This window comes from Lepus europaeus, chromosome 10, assembly GCF_033115175.1.
Source record: "Lepus europaeus isolate LE1 chromosome 10, mLepTim1.pri, whole genome shotgun sequence".
Lineage (NCBI taxonomy): Eukaryota > Metazoa > Chordata > Mammalia > Lagomorpha > Leporidae > Lepus > Lepus europaeus.
Genome location: NC_084836.1, coordinates 10,554,558 through 10,580,359, shown reverse-complemented (window position 1 = coordinate 10,580,359; position 25,802 = coordinate 10,554,558). Strand labels below are relative to the sequence as shown.

General features: G+C 46.9%; 1 protein-coding gene across 22 annotated transcripts in view; it reads right to left on the bottom strand.

Annotated features, from left to right (window-relative positions):
- The window catches only part of RBFOX2 (RNA binding fox-1 homolog 2), a 323,477-nt gene that overhangs the window by 82,781 nt on the left and 214,894 nt on the right, over positions 1-25,802 (bottom strand). The window contains exon 1 of one of the 22 annotated variants that reach the window (XM_062202925.1): positions 23,695-23,962. The exons of 20 other annotated variants lie outside the window; for them this stretch is intronic. In XM_062202925.1, coding sequence (XP_062058909.1) covers positions 23,695-23,721 — 27 coding nt within the window. In that variant the 5' untranslated portion in view covers positions 23,722-23,962. Of the gene's footprint in view, positions 1-20,452; positions 20,591-23,694; positions 23,963-25,802 lie in introns of those variants that run through there. One more of the 22 variants, XM_062202927.1, reaches the window with a different exon arrangement.

Sequence of the window (25,802 nt, the reverse complement as noted above, 5' to 3'; positions counted from 1 at the left end):
TATCAGAACCACTAGAGAACTAATCTGCTTTTTTTTTTTTCCTAAATACAAGCCTACTAAAATACCATCCTAACAATGGCTCTTTCTTTAGAATGAGATAATCAAAGAGGATCCAGAGTCTGAGAGTGTTACAGCCACCTAAAGACGAGGTGGCATGCAGGAGGGTACTTATCCAAACCTGAGCTCTTGCAAACAGGTAATAAAATAAATAAAAAATAAAACAGGTAATATAGAATATTATACATCCATTCTTAAAATAAAAATAAATGTCAGGAATTGGTACATATACATCTAAGGGTAAGTATGGGCTTGGTTAACAGGGACATTGCAAACTTGCCTCCAAATCTCCCTAAACTCACACACTCACTCACACACACACACACCCCTTTTGAATTAGAGAGAAAGGCCAGACCAACCTGTCTGCTGAAGCTGAGTTTCACCATCTCACAGCAATGAATATTTAAACAGGAAAATAAATATTTCAGTACAAAGTCATTCAAACCAATAGTCTATTAGGTTAAGAGTGATGAACCCGGTAATAGTCTTAGTGTCTCCAACCTTTTAAAAGCTCTTTCTTCCACTTCCCCTTAAAGCAGTATTTAGAACCTCAGACATCCATGAATCACGTCTTCACTTGCAGTCAGACACCTTGGGAGCCACTCCTTCCAGCTGCCTTGGAAACAGAAGGCCTCACAGACAACCGATGCTTAGACGAGATTCTACTCAATGCACCTGATGCCTTGTGCAATCCGTGGATCAACATTTTTTTTCTAAACCAAATTTTTCATTACCATTCAAATTAATTTACTCTTTATTTTGTCTTCATGGACAATTAAGTTTGCATCTCCATATGTTGACTATCCTTAAAAAGATTCATAACTCAGGTTGAGAATAAAACATGAGTAGATTTATGCTGGGCATTCTGTTAATAGTCCTACTTGTTTAAAATGGGAAATTCACATGATACAAGCATTTCAAAAAGTTCACAGAGAAATTGAACTAAAGAGAAGTTTATTTTGGTACAAAAATGCTGAAATGCAGGCCTAGTTTTGTCATAAAATACATTTTCTGTGACTGTTTTGAAGTCAGCTGGTATGCATGAATTTCAGTTTTTTCGGTGCCAAAATTGTCTTTTAATTGCATTTTGCATTAACTTTTTTTTTTTTAAGATTTATTTATTTTGAAAGTCAGAGTTACACAGATAGAGAAGGAGAAGCAGAGAGAGAAAGAGAGGTCTTTCATCCGCTGGTTCACTCCCCAGTTGGCCGCAACGGCTGGAGCTGCGCCGATCCGAGGCCAGGCGTCAGGAGCTTCTTCCAGGTCCCTCACACGAGTGCAGGGGCACAAGTACTTGGGCCATCTTGTACTGCTTTCCCAGGCCTTAGCAGAGAGATGGATCAGAAGTGGAGCAGCTGGAACACGAATCGGTGCCCGTATGGGATGCCTGCTGTGCCACAGCACTGGCCCCTGCACTAACTTTCTCAAGTACTTTCAAACCTACAGTGACAGAAACAAGTTTTCCCACTTCCCCCCCGCCACGCCCGAATGAAACATTTGGTCCACAGCCATGGTTACAGGGTGGCTCCACTTTCCTTTACTCCTTTACTGGTCAAGTCGCAAAGGTGCCCAGGTCATCACGGCTTCCTGCCCCAACGAGGTGATGAGGAACACACAGCAGGTGACCTTTCGAGAGTGCCTGCTAAACTGAATACCTGCTTCTGCAGTACACCTCTGTGAGAAAGACAGGAACCCTTCTCTTAATAGCTTTATCAGCTCTGCGGGAGGCTTACCACAATACAATTATCATTCATAAATATTTCCCACAGAAAATGGGTCATGACAGTTCTACTAAAACACATACAATTGAACAGCTGCGTGTGAGGGCCTATCCTCTGTGCTGCTCTCCACACCCCACCCAGGCTAGCCAAAAGGCTTTCTGTGAATGGTCTTCTTTGTTCTAACATAGCCTCAACCTAATCAATTTCCCAAGCCACTGATCTTTCTCAATGAAAACCTAAACCTGACTGCTGTTAATCATCTTCTTGACATCCCGGACAGCTCTGTGCCTACCGTTTCCAGTCCAAACGCCTCTGTTTGGAAGTCGCGGCCCCTGTGCCCCTCACCGCTCAGCTGCACTTCTCACCACCAAGTGCCTGCTGAGCACCTATCATGCTTCACACTCTGTTCCAGCTGCTGGGGAAACAACAGTGACTAATATGACAAATACGACCAAGTCCCTGCCCTCATGGGGTTTACAGTCTAGAGGGGAGAGACAAACAGGCAAGCAAAACAGATGGTGTACAGTGGAGAGAAAGAGGATTGGGAAGAGGAGAGGGGAGGGGAGGGGAGGGGAGGGTGAGCGAGAAAAGGAAAGCAAGCAAGCAGGCACACGGGCTGCAGGGACAGAGGACCCCGCTCCCACAGGCTGCTGGGAAGGTAACGTGCGGTCAGTGTTCCTTAGAGTCTCTCCTGGGAAGAGCACTCCACACAGATGCCCAGGCCCTGAGGCAGACACACGCTCAGCTCAAAGAACCACCACCACATAGGCCTGTGTACCAGGGGACGGAGTGGCAGAGATACGGGGAGGAAGGTGGTAGTGGGGCAAGAGCAGTGTCAGGTGGCAGTCTTATAAGCAATGCTCAGATTGGGGCTTGTACACCCCATCGAGAATTCTGAGCAGAGAAGTGGTGGTCAGAGTTTGCTTTTAAATGGATCACTCAGCAAAGGCAAAAGCAGGCAGACATGTTAGCAAGCGATAATGATCCACTGAGAGATGTCAGTGGCTCGGAGCAGGTGGCAGGGGTGGAGAACTCCAGCCAGTGGGCCGCATAGGCTAGCAAAATCATTTGGTCTGGCTCTGCCCGGGCAACTGCAGAACTCAAAACCCAGCCAATGTATAGCAAGCCAATTTTTAGGCCAGTGACCTTGAACGGCACGTGAATGATGCTATAAATACCCAAGTGGCCCTTGGCAGAAAAAAGGTTCCCCAGCCCTGCTTAAAATCCTGAAACACACCTTGTTCTGGGTTCACCCTCTGGTTTCTCTGCACGCACTATTCTTTCTGTTTAGAAACCTCTTTCCTGCTGAGCCGCTGGCTAGTTCAGATACAGCTGCTGCTGTGTAGCTTGAGGGGTGAACGTGGTGACACACAGGTCGAGCTGCTGCTTGATGCCCACATCCCGAATCAGAGCGTTGGTTCGAGTCCCAGCTGCTCTGCTTCTGATCCAGAAGCAACGGATGATGGCCCACGAATTTGGGTCCTGGCCACTGACACAGGAGACCTGGATGGACTTCGAGGCTCCTGGCTTTGGCCTTGCCCAACCCTAGATGTTGTGGACATGTGGGGAGTGAACCAGTAGCAGAAGACTGATCTCTCTCTCCTTTCCTTACATTTAAATAAATGAATATATATATATTTTTTTTGGACAGGCAGAGTGGACAGTGAGAGAGAGAGACAGAGAGAAAGGTCTTCCTTTGCCGTTGGTTCACCCTCCAATGGCCGCCGCGGCCAGCGTGTTGCAGCCGGCGCACCGCGCTAATCCGATGGCAGGAGCCAGGTGCTTCTCCTGGTCTCCCACGCGGGTGCAGGGCCCAAGTACTTGGGCCATCCTCCACTGTACTCCCTAGCCACAGCAGAGACTTGCCTGGAAGAGGGGCAACCGGGACAGAATCCGGCACCCTGACCGGGACTAGAACCCGTGTGCCAGCGCCGCAAGGCGGAGGATTAGCCTATTGAGCCGCGGTGCCGGCCATGAATATATCTTTAAAAGACATGAAGTCTGAGCAACAACTTCTCTCTAAAGGTTTCTGATCCACGCAAATAGGGGGAAAACCAAACCAAACCATTCCTTCCTCTCCCCATACCTACCCCCAAACTTGCTATTTAACCCTGTTGTTGTGCTTGTTCTATTACAACTGTTTGTTTACAAAACTGCTGATTTACAGAAATTAAGCTATTTATGGTCTGGTATTAACCAGGTTCAATTCATCTTCGTGTCTCTAGGGACTGCCTTAACAGCTCTCACTAAGTGTTAAAGGAATAAAGAATTTATGTTACAAGCTAGTAGAGTTATAACCAGTAGAGCACATAGCAACTATAACTTTTACAAGTTATAACCAAAATGATATGAGAGTACAGGCAGAGATCAAAACCAAGTGTGGGGAAACAAAGGCGACAGGAAGGCGAGGACCAGGACGTCAGCTGGAAGGACACCCACCACTAAGGACCAGGAATGAGCTCTGAACAACAAGGGATATGGACGAGAGGGAGGACGAGCACTAGATTTCAATCCCAGGGGACTCCATGCTAACAGGGAACCAGGCAGGAATGGGTGGGAATGCAGGAAGCTTCAACTGTAACAGTCCAATAAGATCATTCTGACACAAATGAACTAGACATGAACTTTTGACATTTGAAGTTCATTTTCCCAACATACTCTGAAAGGTCTTTGGTAGCTACTTTGAGGGTGTTTTGGTCATTCATTTTTCCTTTCTAGATTTTTTACAAATTAATACATACGCAGGATAGCAACACACAACTCTGTGTAGACGTGCACATGCAGGATGTAGACCTGGCCTCCCCATGGCCACTACAAGAAGGGGTCAGGGGCTAGCACTGTGGTGTAGCGGGTAAAGCTGCCACTGCAGTGCCGGCACCCCATATGGGCGTCAGTCTGTGTCCCGGCTGCTCCACTTCCGATCCAGCTCTCTGCTAAGGCCTGGGAAAGCAGTGGAAGATGGCCCAAGTCCTTAGGCCCTTGCACCCACGTGGGAGACCAAGAAGCTCCTGGCTCCTGGCTTCAGTCAGCACAGCTCCGGCTGCTGCGACCAGTTAGGGAGTGAACCAGCAGACTGAAGACCTCTCTCTCTCTCTCTCTCTGCCTCTCTTTCTCTCTCTGTGTAACTCTTTCAAATAAATAAATAAATCTTTAAAAAGGCGGGTGGGGTGGGGTGGATCAACTAGTTAACCATACTGCAAACTCTGGCCAGTAGGGGAGCAGCAGGAGATAGGGAGAGCCAGCAGACAAAGCACTCTCTCACCTGCCTTAGACCTGCGGGCCAGGTACGTACCAGCTCTTCAGTGCCTCTCTGGAGACCTCCTATGAGGCCTGTTACAAAGCTTGGGCCAGCTTTCCTGCCTTATTTCACTCTTCTTCCCGTCCTGTTGACCTGAGATTATACCTCTAACAGAAGTGTTAGTGGGTACACTTCCGTCTCAGGCCTCGTGGGCTCAGGAATCACCCACGTCTCAGCTCTTGTATTTCCCATTCTGGCATCTTAAACCTTTACAGTTCGGGAACTACCTCCAGCTCTATTTCCCTATCCTTCTTCTTCTACTTTTTTTTTTTTTTTTTTGGACAGAGTGGACAGTGAGAGAGAGAGAGAGAGAGAGACAGAGAGAAAGGTCTTCCTTTGCTGTTCGTTCATCCCCCACTGGCCGCTGCGGCAGGCGCATCGTGCTGATCCGAAGCCAGGAGCCAGGTGCTTCTCCTGGTCTCCCATGCGGGTGCAGGGCCCAAGCACTTGGGCCATCCTCCACTGCACTCCCGGGCCACAGCAGAGAGCTGGCCTGGAAGAGGGGCAACTGGGACAGAATCCGGCGCCCCGACCGGGACTAGAACCCGGTGTGCCGGCGCCGTAGGCGGAGGATTAGCCTGTTAAGCCGCGGCGCCAGCCTTCCCTAGCCTTCTACTGCATGCTTTCTCCTAATAATTATGCTCTTAGTCCCAGATCTTCGTTTGCGTTCTCTAGTTGCCCCTTTTCATTAAACCTCTTCCATCTGCTGATTCAATCCCCCATTAGCCATAACTGCCAGGGTTGGGCCAGGCCAAAGCCAGGAGCCAGGAGTTTCCTCCAGATCTCCCGCGTGGGTGCAGGGGCCCAAGTATTACTTCCTTGCAAAAGAGGATTTCAATCATAAAAGAGCTCTAGAACTCCAAGTTCCTTTTTAATTTGATAAAGGTTAATAAATTACTTTTTATGTTTCTTTAAAATAACCCTTTAGGGAGTGGGTATCTGGCTCAGCAGTTAAGACTCCTGCGGCCCACACAGGGGTGTCTGGGTTCGACTCCCCTCTCCAGCTCCTAACTCCAGCTTCCTGCTGATGCAGACCCAGGAAGGCGGTGGTGATGGTTTAAGTAGTTGGGTTCCTGCCTTCCACATGGGAGACCTGGATTGAGTTCCAGGTTTCTGGTGCTGACTGTAGCCCATCACCAGCCATGACAAGTATCTGGGGAGTGAACTAGACGTGGTTCTCTATGTGTCTTGCTATATCTCCCTATCCATCTGTCCCTCCCCCCATCACTCTTTCTCTCAGTCTCTCAAATAAATAGCACAAGTTCATTTAAAACCCTTTAACATCACTAAGATGTATTAAAAGCAAATTATGGGGCTGGCACTGTGCCACAGCAGGTAAAGCCACAGTCTGCAGTGCCAGCATCCCATACGGGTGCTGGTTCAAGTCTTGGCTGCTCTACTTCCAATCTAGCTCTCTGCTATGGCCTGGGAAAGCAGTAGAAGATGGCCCAAGTCCTTGGGCCCCTGAACCTGCATGGGAGACCCAGAAGAAGCTCCTAACCCCTGGCTTCAAATCGGTGTAGCTCCGGTCATTGCGGCCAATTGGGAAATGAACAGGCAGATGGAAGACCTCTCTCTCTCTCTGCCTCTCCTTCTCTTTGTGTAACTCTTTGAAATAAATCTTTTTTTTTTTTTTTTTGACAGGCAGAGTGGACAGTGAGAGAGAGAGAGAGACAGAGAGAAAGGTCTTCCTTTTTTCTGTTGGTTCACTCCTCAATGGCCACTGTGGCCGGCGTGCTGCGACCAGCGCACCGCGCTGATCCGAAGCCAGGAACCAGCTGCTTCCTCCTGGTCTCCCAAGCGGGTGCAGGGCCCAAGCACTTGGGCCATTCTCCACTGCACTCCCGGGGCCACAGCAGAGAGCTGGACAGGAAGAGGAGCGACTGGGACAGAATCTGGTGCTCCAACCAGGACTAGAACCCGGTGTGCTGGCGCCGCAGGCGGAAGATTAGCCTATCGAGCCACGGCGCCGGCCTCAAATAAATCTTTTTTTTTTTTAAAAAGGAAGAAACTCATTATCAGCTTTAGAAAAAAAAAAGCAAATTATAGTAAAAAGAAAATGGAAAGTGTTTACTACAATTCTTGAAACAGCCGCTGCACCTATGCCTTCATAAATGAGGCACATCTGGATTAGAGGAAGCAGAGTGAGTCCGAAGCGTCAGAACTAAATGTGTGCTTAAGTCACGGTCCGAGCACCACCCACAAGCACACGCAGCACTCCATGCCAGCAATGACTAAATCCTGACAAACACTGAAGACTGCCAGGGTCCAGCCCCTCTCAGAGCCCAATCCCCGCCTCTCTCGCTCTTCATTAATGAAACAAGGGCCAACCTCAGAATTCAGCGGAAGGGAGGACAACTCCTGTCACCCAGCTGATCTCTGACAAACGATCAATACAGCGTGCCATGGGCTCTGCTCCTTCAGTCAAGAGAAGCAATGACATACACACTGCTGCCTGCAACATTTAACCCTTCATCACCCAGAGAAGGAATCAGAGTCCTGGGTTCCAAGACGCCTCCAAAAATGCTCTCACAACCAGGCTGTTCTCACGGCACAGGAAAGCTACCTCGGAGAAGGGAAAATCAACCTAGGCAAGGTGGCCTGCAGAAACCAGCTACCACGGCTGCTCAGTCAGGAAAACACTCCCAGGCGTCACCGTACATTTCCTAGGGAAGTCAGGTTGGTGCTCCAGAACAAACAAAAACATCTTCAAGCATAGGTTAAAAAAAAAAGGCGGGGGGGGGGGGGGGCGCCGCGGCTCACTTGGCCATTGGAGGGTGAACCAACGGAAAAAAGGAAGACCTTTCTCTCTCTCACTATCCACAAAAAAAAAAAAAAAAAAAAAAGGAATATCAATTTTTCTCCCTACTTCTAATCTACCTCATCTAGATATGTGATATCATCGTTACCAAATCAGATCAACTAGTCTCTCCAACTTCATTTGAAAATAACTGTCTGGCAAAGGCTGGCATCCAAGATACCTGAGTTTAACCTTAAACTTGAGCTTTTTCCCTTTCAGGACTGAGGTACATCTGCTCATCTGGCCTCTGTAGAAATACTTCATTAGAGGCCTGAACTTCCTACAGGCTGTCCTGACAGTAGAAAGAACAGCAGACTCACTGTGGAAATGTGAGTTCCAGCTCCACTCCGGCATTCCCTTGCTCTATGACCTGGGACAACTCACTTCCTCGCTGGACCTGTCTCCAGATTTGTAAAATAAAGTTTACTTTAACTCTTACAAAATGATGGCTTTGTGGAAAAGGGGCCTTTCCAAGGAATACAGTGTAGGGCAGAAGAGACATCAGTATTTTATCATGTGAAGCTGAGTGTTTTCTTCCATAAAGGAAGTCAAGGACAAGCCACTGAGCAGCTTGCCTGTTCCTCCGCCTCACAGGTAGAAGCTACTTCGAGAGCCTCTGCACAGTCTCCATATGGAATACTCAGCCACTGGAGAGTCTGTGCTGAGATAAACTGTCAGGAAACCACACTGTGTACTGAACAGTCAACGTGAATAATCCTACACTTGTCCCAGAAGAATCCAAGGCTCCACGAAAATCAGCAGACCCTTTTCAAAGTTTTGGCCAAAGATGGATTACAGAGACTTGATGGGGAAAAGGCAGAGTTTAGATAAAGAAAAAGTTAAGTAAATATCAAGGCCTGTATTCTTTATAACATATGTAACATAAAGAGCATCACCCAACAGAGTAGACATAGCATAAACTCTGGAAAGATAAGGGGCCCACGCTGTGGCAAGAGGGTAAAACCACCTGTGACACCGGCATCCCACACAGATGCCGGTTTGTGTCCCACCTGCACCTCTTATGATCTACCTCCCTGCTAATGTGCCTGGGAAAAGCAGTGCAGAATGGCCCAAGTATTTGGGCCCCTGCCACCATGTAGGAGACTCAGATGAAGCTCCTGCCTCAGCTCTGGCCATTGTGGTCATCTGGGGAGTGAACCAGTGGATGGAAGATCTCTCTGCCTCTGTCTCTCCCTATCTCTCTGTAACTGTGACTCTCAAAAAATAAATCTTTTTAAAGGAGAGAGATGGGGCTGGCACCATGGTGTAGCAGGTGAAGCATCTGCCTGCAGCACCAGCATCCCATGTGGACAACAGTTTTAGACCCGGCTGCTCTACTTCCGAACCAGCTCCCTGCTAATGGCCTGGGAAAGCAGTAGAAGATGGCCCAAGTGCTTGGGTTCCTGCACCTGCATGGGAGACCCAGAAGAAGCTCCTGGCTTCGGATCAGCCCAACTCTGGCCATTGCAGCCATCTGGGGAGTAAACCAGCAGCAGATGGAAAACCTCTCTCTCTGCCTCACCATTTCTGTCTGTAACTGTGCCTCTCAAATAAAAAAATAAATCTTGAGAGAGAGAGAGAGAGAGAGAGAGAGAAAGATAAGCATGGGTTCAGATCCAGATTCAGCCATGTACTATTTCTGTGACCTTGGCGGAGTCACTTAACCTCTGAATGCCTCAAGTTTTCATCTGTAAAATGGGAAGACGGCTCAGCATCTAAAGGGGTAACTGTAAGAACCAACTGAGATCATAAGTGTACAAAATTCTTCACGTTTGGCTTAAAGGAAAAACACAGTAGAGATAATAATCACCAGTACTGAAGGAAGAGGGAGAAGGGGGAGGAGTATACAGTCTTCAATATTCTCCAAAACAGTCAGGCCAACACAAACCTACGCGGGGAGATCCAGGCTGCAGACAGAACACAGGCTTGTGAAATGAAACTAACGAAGCACACACCTCTGTTTCTCAAAAATGCCCCTTAGTCTATCGAGAGAAAACTTCAAAGCACACACCTAAGACGGGGTGGGGAAGGTCTGGCCCTCGGGCCACGTAAGGCCCATGAAATCCTTTGGTCTGGCCCTGCCAAGGCAACCGCAGGCGGGACTCGAAGTTCAATCAATCTAGGGCAGGCTGATTTACAAGCCGGCCATTTGTCCAGCCTGAGAATGATGTTATCAGTATCCATAGGGCCCTTGGCAGGACAGGTGCTCCCAAGCACTGATGAAGCTCAGGTCTTGCTGCTATGCCAGCAGTCGGGCAACCATTTTAACTGAAGTTATGAACGCTCTCAACAGCATCAATCACATCCTTCAGGCCCACAGCACGGGCTCCCTGAAATGTCTAGACAATCTGATTGCCACCGAAACAGCCTCAGCTGAGAGTGTGCATACTGCTCACGGAGGCTTCCCTCCAGTGTGCAGCAGCAACCTTCGTTCTCCGAGTCCAGAGTGCGCGGCTCCCGCTCTGTTTCAGTCGTGGATGGTACACTTCGGATTTCCTCCCCACGCCTGCAGCAGAACTATAGTTCGGGCAACACACAGAAAAAAAGGCTCTTTTTCCTCTCCCACACAGAGCAACAAAAACCTAGCAACACTGTTCTCCCTTGGTCATGGCCACATGTTTCCGCCAACAAGTCACTTTTACCTTTAATCGCATCGGTCCTAGATTTCCTCTGAGGTTATTCTATTTTTTTTTTTTTTTTGACAGGCAGATTTAGACAGTGAGAGAGACAGACAGAGAGAAAGGTCTTCCTTCCGTTGGTTCACCCCCCAAATGGCCACTATGGCCGGCGTGCTGCGCCGATCCAAAGCCAGGAGCCAGGTGCTTCTCCTGGTCTCCCATGTGGGTGCAGGGCCCAAGCACTTGGGCCATCCTCCACTGCACTCCCAGGCCATAGCAGAGAGCTGGCCTGGAAGAGGAGCAACTGGGACACAATGCGGCGTCCTGACCGGGACTAGAACCCGGTGTGCCAGCGCCGCAGGTGGAGGATTAGCCAAGTGAGCTGTGGCACCGGCCTGAGGTTATTCCAGACTAAATCACTCAATACTAGAGAATGGGCGTCCGGATTCAGGTAACATCGTGTGTAGCTCACAGACACACACGGAACAAGACGTGCCACGGCCGTTCCTCTTACCCTCCCACCCTGCCAAGCTTACCTACTTCTTCCTCAGTCTCCTAACAGCACTTTCCTGTCGTCACGGTTGTGTGACCGATCCCGTCTGTCCTGTACTGGAATCATTTATGCATCAGATGCATTCTTCCCTAATATTCCTTGAAAACACTGTTCAGCTGATTTTCATTTATAAGAATATATTAGAGATGCCATTTAATTTTCATTTAAAAATGAGTGGTCCCTCTTCTGCTTCCAATCAAGATGGAGTAACAAGAACCTGAAATATCCTGTTCCTCTCAAACATCTCAAAAACAAAGTACGTGAACCAACACTCAAGTCACTGTAGAGTAGACAGGGAAGACAGTGACCCAAGGCAGCAAATGAGCAAAAGTGAGTTTTACAATTGCCCCAACTGACTTCCCAGAGAGCTTCCAGGCTGGGGCAGAGAAGGGGAGACCCAGGCAGCATCCAGTGGTCCCCAGGAACTCGGGCCAGAAGTGGGTGTCTGGATTTCACACGGGGAAGGACAGAAGCGCTGCACAGGCACAGTGCTGGGGCAGGGGTGCTACACAAGGCAGAGCACCGACGGCCTAAGCTCCCCGAGACAGATCCCCTGCACGTTCACTTGCGTGATGACTGCCACAGCATGTCTGGACTACTTGGGACTGGGAACGAACCTGAGAGAAAAGAGGGGACACTGCGTGGCACTCGCGCAATGCAGCCGGTTCCCAACAGCCAGCGTGGAACACCGATGCTCTTAGAGTCTTGCCTCAGCTGACAGAAAGACTAACCAGAGACTAAACACAGTTCCGGTGCTTTTTTAAAAAACTTTTTGTTTTGCTTTGTTTTTTATTTACTTGAAAGGAAGAGAGACAGAGACAGAAAAACCTTCACTGGTCCACTCCCGAGTGCCTGCAATAGCTGAGGCTGGGCCAGACTGAAGCCAGGAGCCAGGGACCTAATCTGATCACCTGAGTGTCCAAGATCCACCAGCTCCAGCCCTCATCTGCTGCCTGCCAGGGCTGCAGCAGCAGGACCTGGAATCAGAAGCAGAGCCAGAAAGCAAACCCAGGCAATTCGATGTGAGACATGGGTGACCCAAGGCAAATCTTCATTATTGCACCAAAAGTCTGCCCTTGGTCCTGCTTATTAACAACTAAAACCAAGACCTGAAAGCATCAAACTATTTCCTAGAAAGACAGCTGTGTCTACATAAAATTCAAGAATATTGATAGAAATAAACAATTATCTAGAATTAACAAAATAAAATTCACAAGGTCTGGCATCTAATCGAAAACTATAAGCATGACAGAAGTAGGAAAGTACAACTCATTATGCTGAGAACAGCTAACCAACCACAACCAATCTAGGACTAACACGTGGGCTAGGACTAGCAGACAGGGGCCAGACGAGGATGTGGAAACGTCTGTATCTATGTCAATGGCAAAAAGGAAAAATGAGGGCTGGCACTGTGGCGTGGCGGGCAAAGCTGGCGCCCGTGATGCTGGCAGCCCACAGAGCACCAGCTGGAGTCCTGGCTAGTCAACTTCCGATCCAGCTACCTGCTCATGGTCTGGGAAAAGCACTGGAGGATGACCCAAGAGCTTGGGCCCAGAAGAGAGACCCAGAAGGAGAAGGAGACCCAGAAGAAGCTCCTCGCTTTGGCCTGGCCCAGCCCCAGCCTTGGCAGCCATCTGCAACAGGGAACTAGCAAATGGAAGATTCTCTCTCTCTCTCTCTCTCTCTCTCTCTCTCTCTCTCTCGCCTCCCTGACTTTCAAATAAAATAATAATCTTTTTTAAAAGAAAAAATGAGCAGGTGCAGAAGAGAAAGCAGGTGTAAAAAGGATTCACATCAAGATTCTAGAGAGAACTGTACATCTGAGACAAACACACTGAATTGAATTCACGCAGAGTAGACGCTGAAGATTAGTACACTTGACACTTATAAAAGGAACTATCCAAAATGAAACCTAAAGAGGAAAAAAGACTTACTAACAAAACAATGAGCCTTGAAAATGACGTGGAATGGTTACAGTCATGTATGAAGGCAATTAAAAAATTTCATGGAAAAATGGAATTAAAGGACGATGCACATTTTTCATGAACATTTTAAAAATGGTTTGACAGATTTTCTTTTCTATTTTTTATTTAATGAATGCATTTTTTCACAGATACAGCTTTAGGAATACAGTGATTCTTTCCTCCATGCCCTGCTCTCAACTCCCATGCCAACTCTCTCCCTCTCCCATCTCCTTTGTTACTGTGGCTTGACAGATTTTCAAAAGGAGAGTGCAAAGACTCTGAGTGTTGGTCATCTTGAGTAGAGGGAAGGAGACAGCTGTGCTCAATAAACCACATTAGGTAAAGTGACCAAGGGCCGCCCCCTTCCCACTTCTCTTTCTTCATCAGCCCCTTTCCTCGCTGTGGGAATCATGGTCTCTTCCCTCCTTCTGTCCTGAGCCATCTACCCTCCCGCCATCTTCTGGATACACAGTCTTTCGCTAGAACATCCACGAGTTTGTGTGTCGCCCAAATAGCTTGTTTATTCCAAAATCCTCTCATCTCCTAGACATGTGAAGCATCCAGTCCCAAACTAGATTATCTTCTAAGTATTAACCAATTTTAGTAACAAGCATTAAGACAAGAGTAATTACTCAATTTAACACTCTGTTTCAAAGGAGGAATCTGTCAATGAATTAACAGGTAAACATTCATTAATCCATTCAAGAAATGCTTGCTGCATACTAAAAGTGAACCAAGGGGTCAGGGGGCATGGTGGGTAAAGTGACCACCTGCAGTGCCGGCATCCCATATGGGCGCCAGTTCGAGTCCAAGCAGCCATCTGGGGAGTGAACCAGCAGATGGAAGACCTCTCTCTCTCTCTCTCTCTCTCTGCCTCTGTCTCTCAAATAAATAAGTAAATCTTTAAAAAAAAAAAAAAAAGTGAACCGGACGTGGTAATAATATGGGTAATATAACCCCAATCCTGAACAAATCTAGTCTGATGGAGAAAACAGAGGCTACTCTCAGCACAGCGCTGCACACTGGGTTAGAGAGCAGTGAACGTACAACGCTAATGAAGCACAGAGGAGGGCTGACTCTGGGAGCAGGGGCGTGTGATCTGAAGCACATGAAGTCTAAGTCAATCTTCCAAGACATGAAGCCAGTTGCGTGGCAGAAAAGGGCCCTCTTGGTCCAAAGTAATAGCACATGAAAAATAATATACAGAAAAATATGGCACATCTGGGCAATGACAAATAGTTCAGACACGGGGGTGGGGTAGAGGGAGAAAAGCAGTGGAAAAGGAGATGAATCTTCTTTTTTGGAGTTTATGGGGCTGGGAGAGAAAACAGGGGTTTCACTCTCAGTTACCCAATATGACTATCAAAACTGCATCCCCGAAATCAAGCTACAGGTGAAAACCTTCTCTATGGTTAAAAAAACAGCAAGGACATATATCCCTTAGGGACTGCAAACTATGGCCTGTGGTCCAAAGCCAGTCCACCACTTACTTACTTTCTACAAGCTAAACATAGATTTTACATTTTTAGTTTAAAAAAAAAAAAGGAATAACAGTATTTTGTGACATACGGAATTACATGCATTTCCAATTTGTCCCACACAGAGTTTTACAGAAAGCTTCTAACCTGCCATCTGTGAATGGTCTCTTTTGTGCCTAAACAGCAGGGCTGAGCACTGGTGACACGGGCAGCTCGGCCTGTGAAGCCGGAAGTCATCACTACAGCTCCTGTATCCCTAATCTGACTACAAAATGTGCCGAAACCAAAGCTTTCTGAACAGCAACATGACTCTCAAAAAGTTTTTATTTCAGATTTTGGGAGTTTGGATGAAGGATGTTCAACCAGTGAAGTCTATGCAAATATCCCAAAATTTAAAAAAAAATCCAAAATTCAAACACACTTGGTCCCAAGCCTTCTGGATAAGGGATGCCGAACCTGCAGCTGGCAGTTTGCAGAACATGTCTGTAGAACCTGAAGACTCCTTTCCAGGTCTAATCTCCCCCTTCAGGTGCCAATTTGTCCCTTCAAAACTTTTTACAAAGAATCTCATAATCAAAATTAAGTAAACAAATAGTCAAATTATTTGTGGATATAAAAGTATTCACTTATATTTCATGAATTACTGACTTTATAAATATTTCTTTAAAAATCTAATTATAAAATTTGATTGAACTTGATCCTGTAATTTAGAATAAATTTAATATTTCTAGTAACATGACAGCAAGTTCTAATTTTTAGAAATTATATTTCCTTTTGTAAACAACAATATAACTGTATCTACTTCCTGAGTGATTAATAAGAAATGTTATTCTTTTTTTAAATTTTTATTTGACAGGTAAAGTTAGACAGTGAGAGAGGCAGAAAGAAAGGTCTTCCTTCCGTTGGTTCACCCCTCAAATGGCTGCAATAGCCAGAACTGTGCCAATCCGAAGCTAGGAGCCAGGTGCTTCTTCTTGGTCTCCTATGTGGGTGCAGGGGCCTAAGCACTTGGGCCATCCCCTACTGTTATCCCAGGCCATAGCAGAGAGCTGGACTGGAAGAGGAGCAACTGGGACTAGAACTGGCACCCATATGGGATGTCAGCACTGCAGGCGGAGGATTAACCAAGTGCGCCACGGCACCAGCCCTGAAATGTTATTCTAATACATTGAAACTGATGAGGCCAGCGTTGTGGCACAGTGGGTAAAGCCGCTGCCTGCAGTGCCGGCCTCCCATATGGGTGCCAGTTCATGCCCAGCTGCTCCACTTCCAGTATTAGAAAATTAGAATATTTTTCAAGGGTTTAATTTAAATTTTATTGTGTATTGAAAGTAGGATCATGGTGGCCGGCGCTGCGGCTCACTAGGCTAATCCTCTGCCTTGCGGCGCCGGCACACCGGGTTCTAGTCTCGGTCGGGGCGCCGGATTCTGTCCCGGTTGCCCCTCTTCCAGGCCAGCTCTCTGCTATGGCCCGGGAAGGCAGTGGAGGATGGCCCAAGTGCTTGGGCCCTGCACCCGCATGGGAGACCAGGAGAAGCACCTGGCTCCTGGCTTCGGATCAGCACGATGTGCCGGCCGCAGCAGCCATTGGAGGGTGAACCAACGGCAAAGGAAGACCTTTCTCTCTGTCTCTCTCTCTCACTGTCCACTCTGCCTGTCAAAAAAATAAAAATAAAAATAAAATAAATTAAAAAATAAAAAAAAAGAAAGTAGGATCATGTTGCTTCTGATCTAAAAGGCCTCACAATTTTGGCTTTTAGACACTTTTTTGGTTATAATTTCAACGTCTCAAGGGAAGTGATCAAACTGAAGCCGAGTCTCAACATGTAAGTTGTCGAGTCAACTGGCAGCTTCAGAATGTACATCTAATACATCAGTTTAAAAATGAAAATCTCAGGGATAGGGACCTTCGGGAGTTCAGGGCAAGGCCCAGAGGCCAGAAGAAAGGCACGCTATGGAGTAGCTTAAGCAACGGAGTAGAAACCCCTCCCTCCCATGCAAAAAAGGGAAAAGGGTCGGCGCTGTGGTGCAGCCGATTAAAGCCCTGGCCTGAAGTGCCGGATGCCAGTTCTAGTCCCGGCTGCTCCTCTTCCGATCCAGCTCTCTGCTATGGCCTGGGAAGGCAGCAGAAGATGGCCCAAGTCCTTAGGCCCCTGCACCTGTGAGGGAGACCTGGAAGAAGCTCTTGGCTTCTGGCTCTAGATTGGCGAAGCTCTGGCTTTTGCGGCCACCTGGGGAGTGAACCAGTGGTTAGAAGACCTCTCTCTCTGTCTCTACCTCTCTCTCTAACTTTCAAATAAATAAAATAAATCTTTAAAAAAAAAAAAAAAAAACCAATGGAGTAGAAAACTAATATTCCAGTCAGGAGTTGGAGTAACATCCCCTCATTTAGAAGCTATAAATAACTGACGCTGCCCCAAGGTCAGTGAACTATAAAAACCGAGTGAAGTCAGACATGTCATCATGAAGTGACACTTAGAATACACACAGGATGCCTTCATAATACTCATAACTGGCATTGTTACCTAATAATTAGGTCTAAATGATAAGTCATTCATATAAATTAACGCAGTTAGTACAGGACAGTCAAGAGTCTAGAAACTGTGTTCTCCCACCTTTGGGGATAATTCAAGGAAGAGGGAAAATGAGCAGGACAGAGAGTAAGGGAAGATTCGGAGCTTCTGCAGCTACTCGGTTTGTATGCAGATGTGATGAGACCATGTGAGTAGGAATGACAGAACTAGGAAGGGTGAGCAGACAGCAATAAAATCAGATTTCAGCTCACAGGAGAAAAGCTTCCCTCTTTTTTAATGACTGACAATGGCACTGCTTATCTTATGAATCGGGATGTGTGAGTTTGTAATTAAGTAGATCGTGGGTTTGAAACCTATCTGTCATACCCAGAGTTAGCACATCATTAGACCTCTAGAATCTCAAAGTCTCATGCAAAAACTGGAAATACAACACTTACTTCAAAAGATGTCTGATAAGTGACATATATCACCAGTAATTGTCATGTTTGTCTGTATCTGTACAGTAGTGACTGTGCAAAAATCAAAGGTCATTATAAAAATCAAACAGTCACTATTAATGGTGGCTAAGAACAGGAGTGCTGGAGCCAAGCTGCTTGGGTTTAAATCCTGGGGTTGCCACCCTGGCCAAGTTACTTAACTTCTGCGTACCCCCATTTTCCTAATTTCTACAATAGGTTTAGGAACAGTCCTCATCTCATAAGGCTCTGAGAAGGAAAAATGACTTAGTGCATAGCTTGTATTCTACAGTGCTACCTATTATTATGTACTATAACAACAAATTCATTGTACTCAGCTGTAAACTCTGTTATCGCAAGTATCTCATCAAAGCCTTGAACTAATCAGAGATGGAAATTCCGAAAGGGAATCAGAGTCTGCACTAAAGTGATTTGTTCATACTAAACATCTAATTGCTACAAGGAAGATTAGAGTCTAGTGGTTAAATTAGGCTGTCTGGACATGAGTCCCCACTACATCCCTTAGCAGCCACGTGAACCTGGGCAAGGAACCCAATCATTAGATGCCTCACTTCCTCTTGTGGACAATGAGGACAGTGCAAGGTGGTCGAGGATTCAATGAGTCAGAGCAGGTGAAGTGCTGGGAGCGGCATACACAGGGTTAGCTGTTCTAATGTCTGCGTGCTAGGCGCTGGTCCAGATGCTAGGACTACAACAGACTGCTGACAAGGTCCCTGACCAGAGGGAGCTTATATTCCTTGAGGGGAGGGAAGAAGAAGGGGACAGAGGGCAGACAGACAATAAACATACACAAACAGTAAGCGATGATGAGCACTAAAATCAGTGAAGCGAAGGACTGGGATGAGAGGATGGGGGAGAAGGCCAAGGGAAAACTCGCCTTGAGAAGTAACATGTGAGCAGAGCAGGTGGACAGTTATGGGAAGAGCATGTCCAGTCCTGAGAAAAGCAGAAGGAAGGGCCCTGAGCGTGGGGGCGGAAGGACACAGGAACAGCAAGGAGGCTGGGGCATGGAAGGAAAGTGGCGGCACAGGCGAGGCTGCAGAGGCTGCCGGGCTCCTGAGCGCGCAGGGCCGGGCCTCTGCAAGGACACAGGATGGTGAGTCTGCAGGGACACGACTGTGAGGTTGGAACACAGGAGTGACAGTGGTCTCGCTTGTGCTTACACTGCACACATGTGTCGAATTACTGCACGGTACTCCATAAAAATGTGCCAGCATTACTTATTCATCACACATTTTTAAAAAGTTAACTTAGGAAAAAAAAGCAGACTTGTATTTTAAATGATTCACTCCGGCAATGACCTCGAAGGAATTACTCGACTCCAAGGCTTCTTGGACTTAATCATGACTTAATGGTAACAGAGGAACAGCTCAGAGTCTGGGAAACAGGAACAACACTTCCGGCGGCTGCCCGCAGCATCTCTGACTGCCCGGAAGAGGCATCAGGACCCAGTAATTAAAACAGCAAAGCGTCTGCTGCAGAGCCTTCTACTATGCAGGCAGTGTCCACAGAGATCTGCAGTGGTGCTGGGCTATTGAAAAAAGAGTGGGGAATTCTGGCTCCAGGAGGGAAGGCCCAGAATGCATGGATAATGTCCCAACCTGGGGAGGAGTGGGGTGGTCCAGCGGGATGCACAGTGTGACTGTCTCCTAGTGACATCACCAATGGGTGTCTGAGAAACAACCCAGGTAGGGAACTGCAAGATGAGAAGCTGCAGTGTGAGGACTCCATGAGTCAAAAGTCAAGACACAGGGGCGGTGCTGCCACACGGCGGGTTAAAGCCCCAGCCGGCATCCCATCTGGGTGCCAGCTGAATCCCAGCTGCTCCACTTCCCATCCAGGTCGGTGCTAATGTGCCTGGCAAAGCAGTGGAAGATGGACCAAGTCCTTGGGTCCCTGAACCCAGGAGACCCAGAAAAAGCTCCTGGCGCCTGGCTTCAGATTGGCTCACCTCCGGCCATTGCAGCCATCTGGAGAGTGAACCAACAGATGGAAGAACTCTCTCTCTCTCTCCGTGTCTCTACTTCTCTCTTTCAAATAAATAAAGTAAATCTTCAAAAAAAAAAAAAGTCAAGACAGAGAGAAAACTGTTCTCCCATGTAGCGTGTGCAGGAGTGTGCAGTCTTTCAGGGAACAGCAAAAGCTGAAGAAACAAACCCAAAGCAGGGATCTCAGTGGCTGCCCTCTCCCTGCCAGGGACCAGCAGCACCACCCCCAGACACGGAGACGTCCTCTGCGGCAAAGCAAACTCGGACGGAGGCTGGCAGTGCTAAGCCCCCCTCGTCTCAGCTGCAAAACCAAGGAGAGAGGGAAAGGAAAAACGGAACAGGAGAAGGGACAAACAAAAACAGTGTGGTGATGGAGGGTGGCGGTAACAGAGAAGGAAGGCCGTTCAGTGAGTCAAATCTTGCTCAGACTTAATCACAGCTCCACTTACGGAATCCTAAAATACAGAGTATTTAGAATAGCGGTAGTTTTCAAGAACTGGTCTTGGCCTTGGCAAGGAAATGGTTATAACCAAAGATATGAAGCAGTGTAGAAGAATTCAGGAAGAAACCAAATCTCTGGAAAAAGTGAGGCCTCTTTTTGCTCATTGTAAAGAACATAAATTTAGTCTCCAACCCACAATCCCCGCCTCCCCCCAGCTTGCCCAGAATCCCGTGCAGCCCATAGAAAGTGGAAAGTGTGCCAAGACAAACAGCGTGGGCCGCAGCTCCGCGGCTCCGGGGATGAAGGGTGGGATGAGGTCCCGGTGGGAACAAGCATGACTGGCAGGCAGTGCAGGCACTCTACAGCAGTGCCACAAAATGGAGACTGGATCACCTAAGGGCTTCCAGAATTTACAGAAAATGGGATGTGACTGGCAAAATCACAGAACAGACTGCCTACTCCAACTCATTTCAAAAAGCACAAGCAGAAAGGAGAGGAGAGAAGGAAACAAAGCAAAACATACCTGCTCTCTGATCTGTCCTTAATTAAGCATAAAATACCCTCCCTCTTCTCTTCTCCCCACCACCCGGGCTCAGGGGCGGCACTGGCAGCAGCTCAGGTGAAAGACTTCAGCCTCGAAGCTACACCGAGGGGAGATAGCAGACAATGGAACTGGTGATTCATTACAAAAGAATACACTCCGGAGCAGGCGGCCTGCTGCCACATGGGCTCGCCACACTATTTAAAGGAACAGCAACCCTCTTTCCAACCTCCCTCATTCTTAACACCTTCCCTCCTCTAGGTTCTGATGGAAAACACATTTAGAAGAAAATGCCAGCAAAGCACTGAGCTGTCCAAGAGAGGGCTTTGTGCTCCCTAGAAACTGGCAGTCATATAGCATAGTAGGGTACAGACATTTTCTTTCATATGTACATTGTAAAATCTTTTCCTCTCTATCCAGTATATTGTTCCCTTTCAACAATAAATAGTATAACTGAGTTCGAGTCTGGGTAACATTTCTTTTCTTTTTTTTCTTTTTTTTTTAAACTAATTAAGAGTTGAAATCATTGGCAGTTTTTCTAGTTTTATACATATGAGAATGATTTTTCTACTTTTTATTCCACATTTTTATTCTCGTAGATATAAGAAGACACAATCATTTGGTCCACATGCTCAAAAATAAGAAAGCAGAATACTCATATATATATATATATGATATATATATATGCAAAAGATCATTGCTTTTTAGCACACCACATCAGCGTATCTACTAGATTAGAATTTCATCATTAAATTAGTTATTGTAAATGACAGAGCAGTTTGCTAATTTAAACAAAAACAGGCCTTATAAAACCAGAGCGCATGTGATGATAAAGCAGAGGCACTTGCAAACACTGACATGGATCTCACACTGTGTGACGGAAATGTCATCCACTGACAGCCATTCTCTACCAACTGCACAAATGGTGTGATCTGAGCACGCAAAGAACTCGGCAGCAAGATGGTGCAAACACATCTGAATACCTCCCTCGCTGCACTAGTCAAGGCACTGAGCACTACAATATTTACCCGATGACCCAGCCCTGCACAGTGTGGACGGTTTACAATGAGAAGGCTGTCACGACAGGTCATTATCAAGCATTGCGATTGGATGTCTGGTTCAGAAAAACACAAAACAAAACATTTTTAAAAACCTCAAGACAAATGAAGGATTTGGTTCACTTGGTTATTTCTTGTGATGTTTTTCTAGATTATTAACAGCTATATACATCACAATAACACAGAAATTACATACAACAAAACAAATGTGTTGCAATAGTGAAAATCCCCAAGTTTGACATTCCGTCCTTTCCAGTTGTACAACTATTCAGGATGGGCAAAAACTCGCCACTTCTTTCCTTGGGCTTTTAGCACATCTTGAGAAAAACAGATGGTTTTTAATGTATCTATTAGAATTCTTAACCACCCAAAAGCCCTTCTTCCCAGTTTTCATTTGTTTGCTTTGCTTCATTCCTAAAAATCACAGTTGCCTTAGGTCTGGTGGCCAGGACCACACTGCCACGCGTGCCTAAGCATGGGCACCCCACTCAGGCTACGCATCCCCAGCAGCTTCTCCAGAGACCACGGGGAAAGATTTCAAGAAGCCACGGAAAATTCTGATTATAAAAACTCTCAGTATAGATTACTCTCTCACTGATTTTAAAATATATATAATGAAAAGTCAAGTAGTTGAAAAGCCTTCAGTAATAACTGGAAAAGAAGAGCACTATCACCCTCTAATAATGCCAGTTAATGAAAATTCAAAGAGGGCTCCAAGGTTAAGCAAGTATCATCTCCCAAGCAACGGAGAACCCAGAAATGGGTTTTCTCTCTTACGAAAATTGAAACAAAAATAAAGCAGTGCTTCAAAAGAATTAATTAGACTGATGGGTAGGGGATAAGAAATGGCAGAGAAACATTTCAAGGGTTTCTCTACTTTCTCAAAGAGGGAGGGGTCTTCGGATCATCTGCACACTCAGAACGGGTGAAAAGTCACACTGGGAAGATCTGCTCTTTGAAACTTCCCTTCCTGCTGGGGCACGAAGGGAAAGCCTCCCTGCAGGTTCCCCCCTCCATCCAGCACTGCGGGGCATTATATAACGCGGAACTGAACAGGCTCCCAGCTCCTGAGAGCGATGCCTCCGTCCACAGAGCAGCTGACTCTCTCGCCCTCCGGTGGTGACCGCGAGAGGAAGAGAGAAGAGAACACAAAAAAGGGGCAACCTCCTTAAAAGGAAAGCACTGTCCAGTGATGAAATCTCCCTACAGAGCATAAAAGCCTGGAGTGAAACCGAGCCTAAGTCTGGGAGCACAGGACTCCGCGGTCTATCATGGAAATGCGTTCTCATTGATAATTCACAGCCCATCCTTCCCTCTCACCCTACGCATGAAGAAAAAAGATGAGAGCAGTGTGCAGAAGGGGCCGACAGGCCTGCCAGGGAGAGCCGTGGGAGAGCACTCGCCTCTCCGTTTGTCAGGAATGACTTGCTAAAATGCAGATTAGATATTGCCTGGCACAACCAAAGGGAGGGGGCGAGAAAGAGAGAGGTACCCTCCATTCCTACACCCTCTCCTTCAGATGTCTTTACAGCCTGTGTGGTTGTCAGTTGTACATAAAGATGTGTTCTCCTATCAGGGAGGGGTCTACCTTATCTCTGTTCACCGGGGCGCTCCTATGACTCCTAATGAAAATATTCTTAGACAGTGACAAAGCCACGAAAATGAAACACCCTTCGTAAGCTTCGTGTTTAGTAAGGCGTCTAGAGCAAAGGCAGCAGGACTGTAATTCCACAGCCAATGCTGAGAAACCAAAGTGAGTCAGGAATCAGATTTCCATGGAAGACAAATTCTTCTGCAGTTCTTAAAAGGAAGTCCAAGCCCTCTCTCCTTTTTGGCAGTCTGCAACATTCTCTCCCTACCTCTGCAGGCTTTCTCTCCCTCCCTCTTCTCGGAGCCAAGACAAAGAGGTAGACAAATCCCCACAGGGTCTTTCCTGAGCTCCGGCTGCACAGTACACAGCACAGGAAACAGGAATTGGCAATGGAGCTGAGGGAGGGGAGAAGAGGGCTGCGGATCCGCGGCACACACACAGCACACAATAAAGCTGGCCTTTCCTAAGCAGACAATTAACAGCTCAAACTCTGCTTGGATACCCCACGCCCAGATCTTTCCTTAGATCCCGGAAAAGGGAGGTTTCCAACCACCAGGAGGACACACAGATCTTACCTGAGTTACCATTTTCTTTTTCTCCATACACGGAACAGAAGAGGTGATAAACCCTTCAAAGCAGCAGTGCTGGGCACACCTCCACAGCCTCCTCTTCCTCCCCCTCCCCCCCCAGGCTGGCGCTTTCAGGGTGGATAATCGCTCTCCCTTTATACCGTTTTCCTTCCTTTTTCTTTCTAGTGTTTCTTCCTTTCTTTTCTCTTCCTCTCTGGCAGTCTCTCCCCCTCCTTCTTTCTCCAGCTCCCTCCCATATCTCAGGCAGATGGCTGAAGGAAGCCCCACCCCTGAACGCCTAAGGTAATTAATCAGAGTAGAGCCCCACCTCTTCCTCCCACCCCACCCCTCCCAGCAGGCTGACAGCTCCCAACTCCAGAAGCAGGCCTGCAGAGAATGGCAGTTTGGTGGGCGTTTTGCGCACGCGTGTGTGCGTGTGCGTGTGTGTGTGCATGTGTGTGAGCGCGCCCGCGCACACGGGGGAGAGGGAGGCGAAGGGGGAGAAGCAGGAGCCATGTGCGGGCATATTTTAAGAACATGATGGTGGCATTAATTAGCACTGAAAGCATTCATAGCAACTTACGATAGTTAACACGGGCTGAGAGGTTCCAGCCTGGAATATCTGATAATGAGAAATAAAACATTTTTTTTTTTACAAAGGCTTTCACTGATGTGCAGTTTACAGCTGATGCACAAGGACGGGCATGTGCAAGAACTCGCCGGTCTTGGAAGACCAGCCCACCCTCAGGAGGGCAAAGGACCAGACAGGAGGGAGCAGTGCTCCTTTTCTGTACTGAAAAGGGCGTCTACAAACATGGCCATCAGGAAGGGAGGTGTAGACAGAGCAGGACACAGAGAGGCTTTGTAAGGTGACCAGGGTGGATGGGGGCCACCTTTTGTACCCCCAGCCCTCTGTGTTTCAGCCTCTTTTGGAAAAAACAAACCCTTCCTTATATACACACTGGGCATCCGTGTCACTACTGTGCACAGTAACTGCTACTATACACTGCTATAAATACAGACAGTTTAGGACATGTGTGTTGAACTTCAGAGTTTCTTCAGTGTCCTCCTGTTTAGAAGATGAGCACCAAAGACGTGTGCAGTCCAGAAACCCTGCTCTGATTCTTTTACTGGCTATCATGCAGGAGTCTTTAGCCTCTGAACATAAATCTAATAATCTATTTTATGTTATTAAATATTCAAATAAAATAATGTGAATGTTTAATGAGTTTGTGACTTTATGACCATCATCCCATAAAATGAATATTTTCTAATTTTTTAGTATTCTAATAGGATCCCATTCTAAGGAATTTATTAGATGTTTTAGTTCTGCCATATTTATAACTTTATAATAGCTGAGAGACTACTCAAAGGTCAGAAAGAGTCATTCCAAAATTAAGCTATTTTAAAAATAAATATATAAATAAATCAAAATTCAAAATCAAATCACACAGAAAATATATAGTTTTTTTTAAATTTTTTTTTTTGCTGTCTTCTGGAGGACTGATTGGCAAACGTAGAGCACAGCTTTTCAGAAACCCCCCGTCCAGCTCTGCAGCCGTACGGTGCCACCCTGTGTTGCTGGGTTAATGATCACTTTAACGATTCTGAAAGGAGCAGAGGAACTACCAAGCATATGGGGAACCTGGCACCTCATCCATCCTGAGCACCATGCCAGGGCCCATCCTGGGCAGCTACAGATACCTGCATACTCTGGTATAATCTACAGCATATACAGGAACATGTACAAAAGGATGTGATCTTCAAAAATTAGGAAAAAAAGGTTACCAGAAAAGGAATAGAAAGACCTGCCCTAGGCCTGTTCTTATTTAACACCAGCACAAATGGTTTGGAAGAAAGAACACTTAGTGCTCTCTGAATCTGCAACCGAACAGTCAACGGAAGGAGATGAAACGCGGTCAAATGTTTTTTAAGGCAAAGTGAACAAGCAGCCGGCGGGCAGGTGAGTGTCCCTGAGAGGAAGAGCAACCCACCGCCCCTGTGGAAAATCTAAATCGTATTAAGGGACGACTGTTTCCAGTTCTAGTACATGAGCATTACTGGACACCATTCTCCAAAGCAAGCAGACAGAACCTGCCACACACACTCCCTAC